This window comes from Rhamphochromis longiceps, linkage group LG2, assembly GCF_057381845.1.
Source record: "Rhamphochromis longiceps isolate RC_006_pf linkage group LG2, R_longiceps_female_GT1.1, whole genome shotgun sequence".
NCBI classification, from domain to species: Eukaryota; Metazoa; Chordata; class Actinopteri; order Cichliformes; family Cichlidae; genus Rhamphochromis; species Rhamphochromis longiceps.
In genome coordinates this window covers 26357605-26374801 of record NC_140558.1, presented here as the reverse complement: position 1 = coordinate 26374801, position 17197 = coordinate 26357605, and the positions used below count along the sequence as shown (strand labels likewise).

Sequence of the window (17197 nt, the reverse complement as noted above, 5' to 3'; positions counted from 1 at the left end):
TGACCTGGTGCTATAGAGTCCGGAAACAGGAGAGAGGATATAGACGTCCTGCATGCTGGGGGCATCCATTTTGGACATGCCCAAAGTTCCACCGGGTGTAGGTGAGGTGCTGGTGGGGCTGGTCGGGACCGGCTGAAGAGAGAGAACAGAAGAACAGAGAGAAAGGACGAGTCTTTAATGGGAGGATGGTGAGGGATCTCAGAGCACAACCTGCAGTAAGTGAGCATTAGAGCTTTCCCTGCTTCACAGAAAAACAAACAAGCACACAGTTTACGGTCCTACAAGGGAATGGAGCCTTTTATTTGTGATATCCTGCTCGCGCTGCACCTGGCATTTGTTTTAAGAGCGAATCACAAACAAGAGCGTTATCTCCACACCGCTGTCATGTCGCCTATGTTGTTTTTCCCTTTTTAAATACCTGCCTACCCCAAGTTCAGTCACTTCACCACCCTGTCATTTTGTCTCAAGCCTCTTCGTTCACACAGGCCTCTCCACGTCTGTTCCCATGACAACCCCTCCTTCTCCCATGCTCTCTTTGCTCTTCCTCGGTTCTCACCCCTCTGTAAACCCCTCCCTGCATCCCGTGCCACAAGAAAAAGCGGGGACAGAGGGAAAGTAGTGTAGCCTCCTACCTATGCTTGACTCAAGGACACCCATTTGTTACGGAGTCCTCCGTGAGGAGAGGATGCCTCACCTCTGATGTCACTGCGACTCAGTCCAAGTTTATAAACAAATTATATTAATTCTCAGACAAAACAGTCGGGGGTGGCAAATGCTTAGCTCGTGCCGCCACCCCTCCACCCCTGAGGAAGAGGCTTACAGATTTAGAAAAATGAAGTGTTTTACTGTCAGAGGAGTACGCTCCATTTTAGACGGAGACGACACAAGTGAAGACAGATAAACAGATATGAAGCCTGAGCAACAGCAAAGTGGGCAGTGCTCCCATTACGAAAGCCCGTGGTTTCATCATTTCATCAGCAGCGTATTAATCAAATTCATTTCATATTCCAAACTTTCCATCCTCTCCTCTCCCCTCTCTCTCCCTCGCCTCTATCCCCCAGGCTGCCTCTGTCTTCCTCTTCTCTCTCCCGCACAGCCCTCCACTCATAAAGGCAGCTTACAGTAAGACGGCTTCACGATAAATAATGAAGGCGAGCTGGGAAGAGAACGACATGAGAGAGCAAATGAAATAGGACAAAGAGAGAAAGGGAAAGAGTGCTAGAGAGTGAGAGAGAGCACGAGAGACAAAGAGGGAAAGAGGTGGGGGAGCTGTGCAGTTTGGTGACTCGAACTGAGTCTGAAAACAGTAATTTAGTGATTACAGCCCACTGCTCCCTGCATGGGAAAGGGATTGGGGGTAGAAGTAGGGAGAGATGGGAGTAACACAGCAGGAGAAATTCTAGTCTGTTAAAACAACACTTAAAGCATTTGACCCCCGCTGTGTCCACTCTAGACTACCTAAGAATCTACCACTAAAACCTTTCCCAGACCAATTTTCCTAGCCCACACACACACACACACACACACACACACACACACACACACACACACACACTTGACAAAGTAAAGGCCTTAAACGCTTAAGAATGTTTCAAAAAAGGGGAGTTATTAAATTGAATGTTTTACCATTCCTTGGATTCTTTTACTGAGTTAAGTTCAGTGAGCCTGTAATTTTCAAGTCACAATAGGCCTTATCCACTGCAGACAATTTGGTGTGTTAGAGTATAAAAAGCGTCCATGTTTCACAGGAAGCCATGCCGTTTATCGTTCATCCGGATGTCAAACACTGCTGCACTGCCTGATATGTCAGAGTGTCGTTTCCTGCCTGTTCCTTGGTTGTAGACAAGTTTTTTTAAAAAGTGCTAATATAGTAAAATGCGACACCAAGCAGTCCTTTACAGTGAGACTGTGGAACTGGCCCAAAACAGGTGACGCCCACACTGGCACAAAAAGACACCTTGTGTGTAATTTCTGATATTACACACTTTAATGAAATGGCAGTATTTGACCCGGCTGAAATATCAGGAAAGTCACCTTTGGTGTATCAAAATAACAACATAATGCCATTGAATAAAGCTATGTAACGCCATATTCAACTCAATTCAGTTTTATTTATATAGATACTTCATATTGTGGGGTAAAGATCCTACAATAAAAAATGGCCTGTATTTGTATAGTGCTTTACTAGTCCCTAAGGACCCCAAAGCGCTTTACACATCCAGTCATTCACACACTGGTGATGGCAAGCTACGTTGTAGCCACAGCCACCCTGGGGCGCACTGACAGAGGCAAGGCTGCCGGACACTGGCGCCACCGGGCCCTCTGATCACCACCAGTAGGCAACAGGTGAAGTGTCTTGCCCAAGGACACAACGACCGAAACTATCCAAGCCGGGGCTTGAACCGGCAACCTTCCGATTACAAGGCAAACTCTTGAGCCATGATCGCCCCAGAGAGAAAACCCTAACAATCATATGACCCTCTATGAGCAAACACTTGGCAAAAGGAAAAAACTCCCTTTTAACAGGAAGAAACCTCCAGCAGAACCAGGCTCCCGGAGAGAGGACAGTTTAGATCTGCACTAACATTTCTGTTCGATCAGCACAATAAACATGTTTTGACTAGAACTAAACTGTCATCACACCTTCACATTTTCCACATGATGTGTAAATATCACACAAGTAATTTGTGTTCTTGATAACAATCAGTATGTTGACATACGTGAAATGTGCAGCAATTCTTTCACACCCGATAAACGTTAACATGAGGGTTCCCGATGGTTAGGGACAAATGCAATCGCATGGCAAGATGCTGTAAACAGACCAAACTTCAGTCACGAGAACAACTGAGCAACAACATGGGAATAGAGCAGCTGCAAGAGAATTGAACATTAATGAATCAATGATAGGGAAGTGGAGGAAGCAAGAAAAATGAGTTGAGTAAAGTTTGACTTATCTGACTGTTTTGTTTTGCTTAACGCGCCTTATAATCCGGTGCTCCTTATGGTCCGAAAAATACAGTACTAATCTAAACTTAAACTCAGCTATAACATTTACAGACAAATCTAAAATGTGCTGAAATAATAAACATTCAATCATAAGCACAGAAGTTATAAGCTACAGTGACTGATAAATAATGATAAATAAGCCATACTGTGACCCAGAGGGACACTCATGTCCACTTCATTATAGAAACCTGTTCAGCTGGTTGTTAATGCAAAAATCTATCTATCAGCCAATCACATGGCAGCAACTCAATGCATTTAGGAATTAGGCATGGTCAAGGTGCCCCGCTGAAGTTCAAATCAAGCATCAGAATGGGAAAGAAAAGTGATTTAAGTGACATTGAACCTGGCATGGCTGTTTATGCTACTCAAATAATCTCTTGTATACAACCAAGTTATACAGCAGAGCATCTCTGAACGCACAACACGTCGAGCATTGAAGCAGATGCCACTCTTTCAGCTAAGAACAAGCTATTGAGACTACAAATTGCACAGGCTCCCCAAACCTGGATAATTGAAGTTTGGAAAAATGCAGCCGGGTCTCATGAGTCTTGATTTCTGCTGCAACACTCGGAGTGGCAGGGACAGAATTTGGTGTGAAACAATGAGAAAACATGGATCCATCCTGCCTTGCATCAATGGTTCAGGCAGCTCATGGTTTAATAATATGAGAGATATTCTCCTGGCCCCTAACTATCAACTGAGCATTGTTTAAATGTCACAGCCCTATTTGAGGATTCTTGCTGACCATGTCTATCCCTTTGTGACAACAGTGTACCCATCTCCTGATGGCTGGATAACCCACCGTGTCAAAAAGCTCAAATGGATCCATTTTTTGGGGGGATGCGGCGGACAGGATGTGCAAGAATCTGCTGCAAATGTTTTAAGCTATCATGTCAGTATGGCCCAATATCCCCCCCAGTATTAGCAAAGTGTACATAATGAAGTGGCCAGTGACTATATTTAAAGCAAGCCCATGTGGAAAAAATAGAAATGGCATATACCGATGTGTCAAATTAACAGTGTGACATTTGGAGAAATGTAATTATTTGCTTTAATGCCTCTAGTTAGATGAAGAGATTGATACCACTCATATGACTGCACTGAGTATGAAACTAGGAGCTGAAAACACCACACAGCACAATAACAGACCAAAAGAACGACTTGTGATTATTAAAAAAATAATAGAAATCAATAACTTCCCTCGCACTCAGCTAGCCAATCAATTAAGAGCTTCACTGCCAATACATGTTGCTCAAAATAGCAGGTTTTTATCAAGAGTAATGGTTTATATGTCTGAGCATGTAACAGGTTTGTGAAAGCAGGGTCACAGACAACGTGTGGCGCATGTGTGACCTGTGACGTGGATGCTCTCAGTAACACATACATGTTGCAGCAGCCCAGAAGACATTCATGCAAGAATGCACGCATGCGGTATGCATCATCACGGTAATCCTCGTGTTCTCTTTTAAAACCCTTTCACATGTAATGACAGTGAATCATCAAATTGCTTTTACTCCTTCCTGCTGCTCACAAACCGGCACACACATAGAAAGAACGAGAGAGAGAGCAAAGGAGAGAGATATGTCATTATTTAGTAGAATAAAAGACGTTGCCATGGAAGGATTTCGGGAGCTTGGAATCACATGATAACATGCCGAGATAAATTGTTTCCTTTGTGGATTCAGTTATAATTCAGCTGTACATTTGCCACATTTCAGCTAAATTTCGCAGCCCTTACAATTCATCCTCCAAAATTGAGCTCAGAGGTGCGAGTGCGCATGTCTTCTCTATGTGTGTTTGATTTGGAAGCGTGCATGTACAGTAATGCATCCAAAAACCAGCGCTTACACAGTGAAGTGACCCAGTTCCCTCGCCTCTCAAAGGAGCAACGGGTCCGATGACGGGGAATCATCTCTCCGCATGCATGCACAAACACATACAGTAACACACTTGCTCCGACACCCAGATGGACAAGCGTGCATGCGGCCAAGCTCAGCAATGTGCGCACACCCACCTCTCTCCACCGCACACACACACACATGCTCACACACAAACAGGCTGTTTAGCAAGATATTTTGGATTCAGTGAATTATCTACAGTATTTGCTGAGTAGCAGCTCTTGTTTCAGAGCCAGTGGAGCTGCCTGTAGTTGCTTATGAATAATTAAGAGATCCAGTCTTTCTGAGAGAGAACAAAACTAAAACACTCCTTTCTTCTCTTCTCCAGCAGATATCTCTGCGCTCTGATCTGGGCCCCTCATGGCGCGTTTATGTCTAAGCAGTCCATCAGAGTAGAATTCCCACAATCCCCTGCTATTGCATAAATATAACAATAGGCTCCTGATGACAACTCGGGGGCCGTGATAACAAGGCAGCAACCTGGAAACGAGAAGAGTCTTTTACCTTGTTATGATCTTTCACCTTGTGGTGATGAAGTTGAGCGCTATTGCACATCGCTACCCAGAAGCTGCAAGTTCTGCATAAATATACACTTGCATGCATGCCACCTAATAATGCAGTTATATGCTCATAGAAAGCACAGAATAAAAAAGGAGCATACGAAAAAATAAAAACAAACAAAAAAAACCTCAAAAAGCTAAAGAGCAGCTGAACAGAGATCAAAGCATACATGTAGCATGTAAATGAATTAGCCTGATGCTGAGATAAAAATAGCAGCCGTGCAACACAGGATCTTGACAAAACATTTGGCGCTTCAGAGAGCACTCAGGCAGCATCAGACTAGCCCTCGCCTCACCCCTCCGTCCGTCTCGGCACAGCTCGTTCTTTCTGTGTGCCTAAATTGCTCAGTGATATTTCTGGGCGGCGAGTGACAGATTAACAAAGTATTTGCCCTTAAGTGAAATGTGTACACCCACTACGAGCTGCGAGACTTCAAACAGGCGTTCCACCTTTAAGATCTACAGTACATTAAAAATTTACTCGTCTTTGACAACGAGACGATCTCTGGGGCAAAGGTTGAATGAATCGGGACTAAAGTCTCAATAAATCTGAATGTGAGCAGGAGGGGAGTGGGATGGGGACCCCTCGGATGACCTTTTGTTGCCTAAACTCTTTCTCTCCAGCATAAAACTTTAGGCCACGTTGCGCTATTTACATCCTTTACACAAGATCGAAATAAAGTGCAGATTTAATTAGGTAGTTTACTCTCCACTGCTATGATTTTTTAGCATTATTGCTGTTTAACAAAAAAAAAGCAAGCCTTCTGTATGCCTAAATTCTCTTCAGGTTGAGCATTAGCTGCCTACGCATTTGTGAATGGCTTTGAACGCTGCCAGCAGTGTGGCAAATGGTAAAAAAGATTTCTTAAATGCTCAACGGAAGGACTGATACAAGGTCAATCAGGGAATAAGTTTCTTTTAAAACAATATTAGTTTAAAATGCCAGGAGCAGAATGCAGAGTGTGGGCAGTAAAAGCAAGAGTGAGAGTGAGTCAAAGATGGAAGTACTACACAGGTTACTACATGTGAATTTACACTGTAGCTGTCGAGTGTGCTGATAAGGATGCATGAGACTAAACAGAAGGGGAGTAATACAAGTAATACAAGTTTCTGACATCTCCGTTCACATTTTAGTCACAGTAATTCTTCAAACTGAGTCTGACCGTTTGTCCGGTCAGCATGCGAGACATTAATGCGTCTGTGAGTTGTGCTGGTGTTTACCTGCAGGCCCAGTGGTTTCCAGCGGACGTTCCTGAGCAGAGCTGGTGTGGAGCTCAGGGTGTTCTGGGGCCTTTTCTTCAGCGTGAGGATGACTCCACATGGGTCCTCTCTAAGAGCATTCACCAGGTTCTTCAGTTGCCAGCCCACCTGAGAAACACACATACCAGGCTCCCGAAACGACTGCTGCAAACTGCTACACAATGAATCAGGCTCATCTGAATCTGTTGTGGAAAACCACCATGCACAGCAGCAGATATAGGACTGACTGCTGCTGCAAACCACCACACACATGCTTTTGATACTGCTTGTCCAAAAGAGTGTATGTTTCTAGGACATATTATACATTTTTTTTTCCAGACAGAGAGTAATAATAGTATGAAAGAAATTATTAGAAAAGCCACTGGAGCAGCTCTAGTATACAGCTTAGACAAACCAGCATCCTGTGAGGAACTTCTGTTTTAAATGTCCAATAGATAGATATCATCACTGCCAGCCAGTTCCATTCATGTTATACACAAATATTCCCTACAAAGATAGAATTATCTAACATGCTAACTTCATACCTACCTAAATAGTACCTGCTAGCTTTCAAAATATCACCTGCTTTCACTCTCTGGTATGTCTGTCTTGTAAGATTTGTTAATGTGATTGGTCAAAATTGGTTAGTTGACACGCAGTGATGGACAGCTAAGTTTATTTTTCACTAGTGCCTGGCCTTATCCGAAAACTTTCCAAGCATGATTTCCAGCCAAGTTGACTTTCAGTCCGTTTTCTTCTGCACTCAGTGTCACAGGGTTGCTGTAGCCTATGCCAGCTGTCATAAGGCAAAAGGCAGGGTTGCCAGTTTGTGGCAGGGCTAACAAATTGAGACAGAAAAATTTTACAGTCACATTCACACCTATGGCCAATTTAGAATCCCCAATTAAACCAATATGCATTTTTACTGTGGAAGCAAGTCAGATTACCCGGAAAGAACCCACAGGTGTGCATGTAATACCATCTATAATAAACCTCTAATTTGCAATTTCTGAAACTAGTTACCAAATTAGTTTAGAGTTTGCTATTTAACTCAAAGCTAAAATTCGATGTAGTCTAATACAAGCACGTCTAACCTAAAAGGAAAAAATGTTCCGATTTAATAGTTGCAAACATACAAGCTGCAACACAGAGTGTTTGAATGCTAAACTTTGTAGCCTTAAGTAAAGCAAAAAACTGACCACAGTGGCCCCACTGGTCTAGAAGAAGTGTCATATTTAAATAGAGGGTTGCTTAGTCAGTATAGTTAGGCCTAAGGAATGCAGAAAAGAGAGAGAGAAAGGAGTGCTGACTGCAGCAATTCTGGCCGGCCTGTCTCCAGAGCTCGAAGTAGTCGTCAGGCCATTGATTGGCTACACTGGTCTCAGCCACTGTAAATGTCCGCAGAGGCCACATACACTCGCATGCACACTCAGCCACACACAGAGACAGAGCTGCTCTGACCTTATTCCTGACATAATGATGGCCTGTGTCGGCCTGTAGCGTCCACTTTCCCCCTCTCCAGTTCAGAGCTCTGAGTTCAGTCAGTGTTCAAATGCAGGAAGAGCCTGGGTCAAAGTGAGTTACTGCTGTCTGTTCTCTCCTGCCACTTAAACCAAAAAGGGGTTATTCCTGGACACACTAAAACTGGTGCCATTCATCTGTGCTGTAATTTACCAATGTGAACTGTTGAGCTCAAGCTCAAATCCTTGTGCGAGGGGTAAGGACATTTATCAAACAGAAGTGTGGAAACAAATAGTTCCTGTCATCTAAACACCTTCAAGCTTCGAAAGCTAGCTTTGAATCTCTGGTCAGATTTTAAATCTTGTTTACGATACATTAATCAGCTCCTGATTTGAAATAAAAGTCGACTCATTTTAGACAAAGCTTTAAAGAGCTGTGTACGCTCACAGAACATTTACCATTTAAGCATTTTGGCCTCTTTTATAGTAGGAAAACTTCAACATGTTGGGACATTCTTGTCGTGCTTGGCTGCTGAGCTGATTGCTAGCAAACTGTTTAGCATGAAGTGATAACCACACAACAATTAGCCAAGCTTAGTGTAATCACTTGGGAAATGGTGGAAACAGGTAGCTCAAATCTGACAAAATGTAGAAAAAAACAAACAAAAAAAACCCCTTTATATCAGTGCTTCTGAAGTTTAACAATTAGTGCAATATCTTGTTTGTTGAAGCAAACGCTGCCCCCACCTGACTTAGCTATGCTAAGCTAATCCTGTCGTGTCTGTAGTTTTGAAGCTACATGAGTTGATAAGACTGTGGTTCGATTTCCTTTCCTTGATTTTTATGCAGCTAAACTGCGAGTGAGCTGAACTCGACTTTTATCAAGCTAAACTTTTGTTTCTTCCATGACTTTAAGCTCCACAGCAACATAGTGCATTGTAAACTACAAGGGCTCACACAGCTACTGGTAACCAGCCCAGTTTAGGTCTCCTCTCTTATCCAAATACACAGATAGCAAAGGGAAGCAGGGAGAGACCTACCAAAATAACAGAGCATAAACTGCTGCTGGAGAGCTTTTTTCAAATCCCAGGGGTCTTCATTATTTTCCCAGATGCTATTACCTCCACATAATTATGCTGCCTCTTCAAACAATCAGTTTTTTATTTGAGCAAATTCCACATTTTTCCTCAGAAAACGAGCTGAGCTAAAAAAAACAACTCCCTGTTTTGAAGTGAGTCTCCAAAAACCCTCATTCACAGACACGAAGGCAGCGTTGTTGCTTAATAGGCCTACATGATGATTCCATAATGTAACGGAATTTGTACGATCCATATTCACACTAATGTAATTTTAACTTTGAAGGCTGATAAGATGAACTTATCAATTGCTGTTGACAGTTACAGTTTACTGGTGGTGTGTATCCGTCTTTACTCTTTAGCAGCTCAATTTGGGATTGAACGAAGAGCTGTGTTGACTGGAGACTTCCCTCTGCTGTCTCTCCCCCCTCTTCTCTTTTTCTTTTATCCCCTTACTCTTCTCCCCAAGTCCCTCTTTACTTCCTCCTCCCTCCCACCAACTCTCCCAGCTCTGCCTCAGCATCTCAGCCTCCCCCAAATGCTTCAGCCCCCCCCACCGTACACGCACACACACCTCTGTTTCCCCCACTGCTTATCTCCTACCCCAGAGTGAGGTATCAGAGTGGTGAGGGTCTAGCTGAGGGAGTAATGAAGGGTTGGAGCTGAGAGCCTGGCAGGGTGCGATCTGCACCGTCACCCCGAGGAGAGAGAGACAGAGATAACACCTACCTCCCTCACATGTCAATCAGAACCGCTCCCAAGCCCCTGCATGCATGCTTTCGCATGAGCAACACCTATCAAGATGCACAAGGAAATTCATATGGGGAAAAAAGCAGACAAAAGACGTCTGCACACAGACACAACACTCCCCCCTTCAGAAAACTCATATAAACACTGGAACAAATTGTTTGTGCCCGAGCTGACAGCACAGGCAATAGATAGGCACGTTCAATCACATGCCCTCACAAGCCATCGTTCCATTTAAAATGGCTGCCCATTTCTCTGCTTTTCTCTGATGTGATGAGTTATAGGCAGAATACAGCTTTTCACATATGAAAGTGGAACATGGGCTCTCATTTCAAACAGGATGCCTCCTTCAGGGTTTTTTTTTTCTGACAATAGGAAGAAATTCCAGAAAGAGTGAGCAGATAATCACACTGGTCTGAATAAAGGTCTTCTAACAATTGCCCTATAATCTGCTCCTGCCTCTAGCCTAATTAGCCTATATAGCAACACAGGCACAGGACAGGAAGCACCATGGTGGCAGCAGTGGTGGTGCCGGCAGACATTATGTACCTTGGCACCTCCTTAACATAGCACATAATGGGAACAAAAGACTGCAGTCACGGTGGAAACAAATGGAAAGGACCTTTTCTGTAATTTTTTATGCCTTCAGTGTTGTGTTTGGCAGGTCTTTAGCTCACCACTGTCTGGTGGTTGACTTGGATCACCTCATCCCCTGGATGGATCTTCTTACACTGATCTGCTGGAGACTGCAGAGGCAAAAAATGGAGGACAAAAACAGACAATGGAAACAAATTTAGGCGAATACTGAGGCAACAAAATCGGTGTTATATTGGGGTTGGTGGAGCATCAACCTTTCAAATGAGTGAAGCAAAAACTCACATTCTCTGTGGTTCCGGTGATAACATGGAGTCCATCATATGTTGATTTTATATACATCCCCTGAAGCGCAAGCAAACACAGGTAGGCAGGGTGGATTTAGTATAAGAGTACACAGGGAAATACATCATATGTACAGTACTGTGCAAAAGTCTTGAGCTGCCGTTCGTGTTTTTATATTTTGCTAGATAAATGGGAAATAGGTGCACCGGTTTATGAGCGGTTTACACAGTAATATAAGGGAAAAACAGAGTTTGCATAATACTGACAAACTTGATTGTTTAATACAGCATGAACTCTCTTAGCCAAGCTTTATTCTAATTTCTACAAGTAGTCTTCAGGAATAGTTCCCCAGGCTTGCTGAAGGACATTCAAAGCTCTTCTTTGCACGTTGACTGCCCTTTGCTTTGTTCTCTGTAAAGATGATCCCACAATGCTCTAATAACATTGAGGTCCAGGCTCTGTAGAGGCCAATCCATGACTGATAGAGGTCCATTGTGTGATTTTCTACACAGGTATGCTGTTACTGTACTGGAAGTGTGTTTGGGATCATTGCCACGTTGAAAAATGAAGCTGTTGCCAATCAGACACCTTATAGACAAGACACCGGAAGCGAACCAATATTTCCATCCCGAGCAAAATCCACCTTTTCCGGACACTGATCCTGCCGATTCTACTCTATGGATCCGAAACGTGGACGGTGCTCAAAGTGGACCTCAACAAACTCAAAGTTTTCCAGATGCGTTACCTTCAGCAAATATTGCGAGTATCACTTCGAGACCGCCTTCGAAATGAGGACATCCGACGGATGTGCGACAACCAACCACCAATCGAGGAGCAAATTCAAAAACGCAGATCGCGATGGTTTGGCCATGTGTGTCGAATGGACGCGAGCCAACTACCACACCAACTCTTCTGGTGTAAACGACCCACCCAGTGGAGAATCCAACAAATAGCACCAAAGAAAACATGGCTAAAACAGGTCGAAGATGACGTCAGAGATTGCAGAATAAATCTCGACAAGGCCAGGACAATCGCCAACGATCGTCATGCATGGAAACGAGTAGTGAAGGAAATTCGACATCCATTGGCACCCACCATTGGCGTATTGGCTTAGGAGCCGATCCAGGCCTAACGCCAGCTAGGGATCAAAGAAGAAGAACAAGATTGATAGATAAGACACCACCAATGGCTTGAAATGCAGCCTAAACCACGACAGAGCCTCCACCGTGTACATACATGTTGAAAATTACTTGAACAGAAATTTCCAGTTAGGATTCATCACTCCATCAGACCTGTTGCCACATATTTTCAGTCCAGTTCTTGTGTAATTTGCTATCAGTTTCTCTCTGTTTTACATCCTTCCTTGACAGTCACCCTACCACATAGACCATTTCTGATGAGGCTTCAGTGAGCAGTTGGTGGATCAGCTGAAGGACCAGATACATTTCTCAGGTCTTCTGTCAGGTCTTTGCTGGAGGTTTTCCTATTTCTTAAGGACATGACTTCTCGTCTGCTGTAGATAGTTTTTTAGGCTTACCAGTTTGACTTTTGTCCAGGATGCACTGCACACAATGGCAGGATACAAGTTTTTTGTCTAGAACTTCTTTGGCATTTTCAAGACCTCTGCACAGTGCTGCATATTTATCCTTTGACCTGAAAAGTGAGAACTTCAGACCTAGTTAGGAAATATTTGCTGTGAGACTTCAACTGTACAGATGGATCATTTTAAAGGAAAGGCTAACACAAAGTTTCCGGATAGCCAAGAACCACCAAAACACTCAAACCGCCGGTCCAAATTCTGCACTCTTACTTGACTGGGCTTTCTATGAGACTACAGTTTTACGATACTTGCAAAAAATAAACCAAGACCTGGAGCCTGGAAAATGTAAATTAAGAGCTGTATAAGTGCTTCCTGGAAGACTTTTAGGTTAGAAGATGCTATGCAACTACAGGTTGCCTTTCACAGTACAAATATAATTTAATCGATTGTCGAAATAAAGTACTTGTTGATATATGCAGTTTTAAAACAGCCTTAGTTTGTTTGATTGTGTGCATCTTCAAAGAGGTCCTCACCAGGCCTTCGTTTGGCATGATGCTGGTAAGGTGGACCACCTCCAGATGGGCAGACTGAGAGACCAGAGAGTCTGACGACAGAGAGATGATGTGATCGCATATCCCTGCTAAGGTCTTACACTGAAGATGGAGGCAAAGAGAGCAGGGAAAATGACAGGAAGAAAGAAAAAGACAGAAAAAGAGGAAGACAGAAAGTTATTGAGATTGGTTTTGGGCCGCAAGGGATGCTGTGACCTAGCTGGAGGAGGTGAAACAGACATTATTTCATCAGATTGTTCCACGTCGCCACTTCCATCAATCCAGCGCACAAACTGTTTCCTGTCACAGTCCGCCCGCAGGCATGCCCACAAGACACCGTCACAGACAGAACAACACATCAGCCGTACTAGCCAGCCTGAGGTGTTCAGTTGACATTTTCTAACGTCTAAATTACAGAGCACAGTTTCCATTTGTTTTTTTTATCAGTAACATTTGCCTGGATATCAATGAAACAAGCAAAAAAAGAAAAATTGTAAAACTGCTGTATTTTTTCCCCACACTGCACTTAAAGCCTATTCCTAATACAAACAACATTACCCAATCCAAGCAGCACTCACAAAAAGCATTGCCTCACCTTGCCTGTTCTAAATAAACCTTGACTATATTTCAGGCTGTTTGTGTGCTCGGTCACGCATGCAAGTTCATTTATCTTTGCCTTCTAATCTTAGTTGATTGAATGCAGGTGGTTTACAGACACTGTTACCCTGCTTATCCTCCTTCATAGCATCTCTTTGTAGTGCATACACACATGCTAGCACACATGCACACACGCTGAAATGTAACAGGCATACATGGAAGACAGACTACAGCTACAGTATGCTTGTGACTAGCATGGCAGTGATGAACCCTGTATGAAATAATCTTCTGATCTACGTCCTAATGAGCAATTACCAGATTACAGTTACGAAACGAACAGAGGAGATCTTCAGTATACACACATGTGATACACACGGTGTGTGTGTACAGCTCACAGCCTATGATTCATTCAGTGTGAAAGAAAAAGGTGGAGAATCTTCGGCGAGCTGGCTATGTGATGCTGTCTCTCACACACACCTGCATCTTTTTTTCTGAGTCACTTATTTAAAGATCGCCTTGTCTGCTTAGTATTATGTTTATACAGTAATATTATGTTCTAGCCAGCATGTTCACGTTATGTAATGGCATACCCAGCTCAGGCACCAAACAGCATTTTGAGTTTTAGTGAGGGTGGGTTTAAAGGTTGGTTAGGGGTAGAAACAATGAGAAAAGGTGCATTTATAATCCCGTGTATAGAGCCATGCCAAGCTAAAGCTCAAGTGACAATATTGGGGCTGTACTTGTGCTCCTCTTTGATCATTAGACTAATAGTCCTAACCCGGGATTAATGCCGAGTAGAGAGACAAAAAGGCCACCAGTGCGGCTACTCTCAGCTCCTCTAGCTCTGACACCCTGGACCTTGATCTGACACGCCTCCCCAGCACCAGAGCACAGATTATAGGGAGGTTAACTTATGTGGCTGGCTGGCGTGAGATTTAAAAGCAGTCAAACAGAAAGCCAGACATAGTACACTGCCAAACGGATTAAGCTCTGGTGGAATCCCCCTCCTTCAACTGCACCACCACCACATTTCTTATTCCCATTCTCTCATGTGCTTTCATCCTCATCGACTCGCGCCTTCTATCTCATGCACATGTACACACCGAGCACGGTTGCATAATGCATCCTCTGCACATCCATGGTCTCTCACATACTCACACACACACTGCAGCAAGTATCAACCAAGACAGAGCGAAAGATGGAGAGGCAGAGAAGGGAAGAGGAAGAGAGAGAAAGAAGGAGAAAGGCAGGGAGGTGGGAGCGGGAGTCCGGGAGGAAAGGGGGAGAAAACAAGAGAAAGGGAAAACACACAACTAGGACAGTCTTATGTAATTCCTCTCATCCTTATGCATGCATGCACAAAAAACACTCACTCATACACACTTCATGCTCCATCAGACACAGACTCACACATATTCATATCTTATAGCTCTTCTTTTCTATCTTCCTCACACACACACACACACACACACACACACACACACACACACACACACACACACACACACACACACACACACACACACACACACACACACACACACACACACACACACACACACACACACACACACACACACACACACAATCCTTGTCCATCTGATTGCTGCAGGCCGTGGTCTAAAAGAGAACAGAGTAGCAGTGAGTTTTGCATTATTGAGCAGAAGCTGAGATAGGTACAACTATCACTACAGTAAACAGTCTGTAATCCCCATGCTGGCTATACACTGGAGACTCTTAGATACTGTATGTCTGTCTGAATCAAACTGCATACAGTAGAATACTTGAGTGAAACTGTAAACCCAGTTATGTGAAATGACTGCATTGTAAGTAAGACTTCAGACCGAAATGAGAGCAGAATTTGAAGAATCACTCCCTTTAAAGCATTTCCTTTTAGAATAATCATATATTTATAGAGATTGTTACGATAGGCTATAGTATCGCAGTGTCCTACAGTTATGGTATGTTTACATTTGCTCCACTGTTTTGGAGCTCTGGATGAAAAAGAGCCCGCTGGAAATGTAATTAATCAACCAGTGTTACTCACGGGTGTGTTTAACTCGTTTTCTATCAGAGAGCCCAGTCTAAATCTTCAGTTATAAATATGATCAAATTACTAAAAGCTTACTTAATTTACTTATTTTTTTTATTGCTTTGCTTGTTTTTTTGAAGCTTTGTGCAATGTTGTCTGTAACATGTTACAAAGCAGCAGTACTCAGATTACATTTGCATTGAAATGAGCAACATGATGTTTCCAGTCAATCTGTTACTGTCTCCATTGTTGCGTCAAAAGACAAAAAAGAGAAAAAAAGAGTCTTGCTTGGGGTGATGATAAGTCTGTTAGCTGCTGTCAGCCGCTAACATGCTCTACTTCAAAATTTGAAGAAGCACCTGTGAGTTAAGTGCACCTTGCTGAAGAAGGGTGAGGCTGAAGAGGCGAACATCCTTGCTGCATCTGAGAAACAGGTAGCTTTTAGTAGAAGCTGTAACAAACAGACATAAACCAGCTTGTTGCTGGTTATGTGGTGGAGAAGATGCTACTTATATCCACCTGCTATACCTGGAGGTCAAATCTAAACAATCGGAGATAAATAGTAAATAGTCTGTTTTTTATAAAGTGCTTTGAGTGCTCTAGTAGAGTAGAAACGCACTTTAATGTACCAAGTTACCATCTATACTGAATCACATCTGGCTGCTGTTATTTTGAAGTAAATAATTTTTAATTTCAGGGGTCACTAGGATTCAAATGTTAGAAATATGCTGTTTTCTTCCCTCTAATTCAGTTTCCAGCTACAATAAAATTCCATCGAGTCAACATAACACATTGGCTAGAACTAACCTATTTTTTTTTACCTAGCAGTGCAATAGAAAAACTTTTTTGGGGACAAGTGCGCTTGTCCAAGTCCAAATATAAGTGCCATTCTGTTTCAAAAACAGGGGATAAGATTGGATATTTGTGTTTGTTGTGTGTGCCTGCATGGTTTATCTCACCTTCACTTCATCTTTGTGGAAAACTCACAGTAAATAAGAGCCTGCGAGGAAGCTGGATCTAAAAACAAACAGCTCCTCCTCTCTCTCGCTCTTCATGCTGTTTCCCTCTTTCACACATAAACCTCCCGCACATAACAGACTTAATCATGTGCGGCCCTTAGTCGGGCACTGATGGCTGTGAGCATGTAACTGCGTGTGCAATGGAGCCCTTTAAATATTTGAATTTGCCTGATGTCATTGTCCTGTGTCATTATTGGGGCTGTAACAGCAGAGGTAAATGACAGCTCAACCAAAGAGCTTATGGATTACAGAGTATCCAATGTGCATGTGCAAAAATATGCATTCCTTGAGCGTTTTCTTTGCCAAAAGATGCGTCAACAGTTTTTTCTGTGAGCTCCCCCTGCTAACATTTCATTTGGTTTCCTCCACCTGACCTTGAATGGCAGCAGGAAGTGTCCTAAACCAACTGTCAACCCAAATCAGACACTGGCTGCTCAGTCCGTTTCACACGTGGATGCAGACAGTTCTCCGTCATGGATGCACACATTTGCGCGCATGGACACACAACACGCACACATACTGAAGCTTTCAGAAGGCCTCGGGCTCATTTGCACTTTAACATGCACAAATTTGTGCCACACACTCGACCAAAA

At 43.2% G+C, this 17197-nt stretch overlaps 1 protein-coding gene across 1 annotated transcript in view; it reads right to left on the bottom strand.

Annotated features, from left to right (window-relative positions):
* Positions 1–17197, bottom strand: part of LOC146677314 (connector enhancer of kinase suppressor of ras 2) — a 67088-nt gene that overhangs the window by 26800 nt on the left and 23091 nt on the right. The window contains exons 6-10 of the mRNA XM_085420521.1: positions 12939–13058; positions 10866–10925; positions 10664–10732; positions 6686–6832; positions 5–132 (exon numbers count right to left, since the gene is read on the bottom strand). Of these exons, the coding sequence (XP_085276647.1) occupies positions 5–132; positions 6686–6832; positions 10664–10732; positions 10866–10925; positions 12939–13058 (524 nt within the window). The remainder of the gene's footprint in view (positions 1–4; positions 133–6685; positions 6833–10663; positions 10733–10865; positions 10926–12938; positions 13059–17197) is intronic.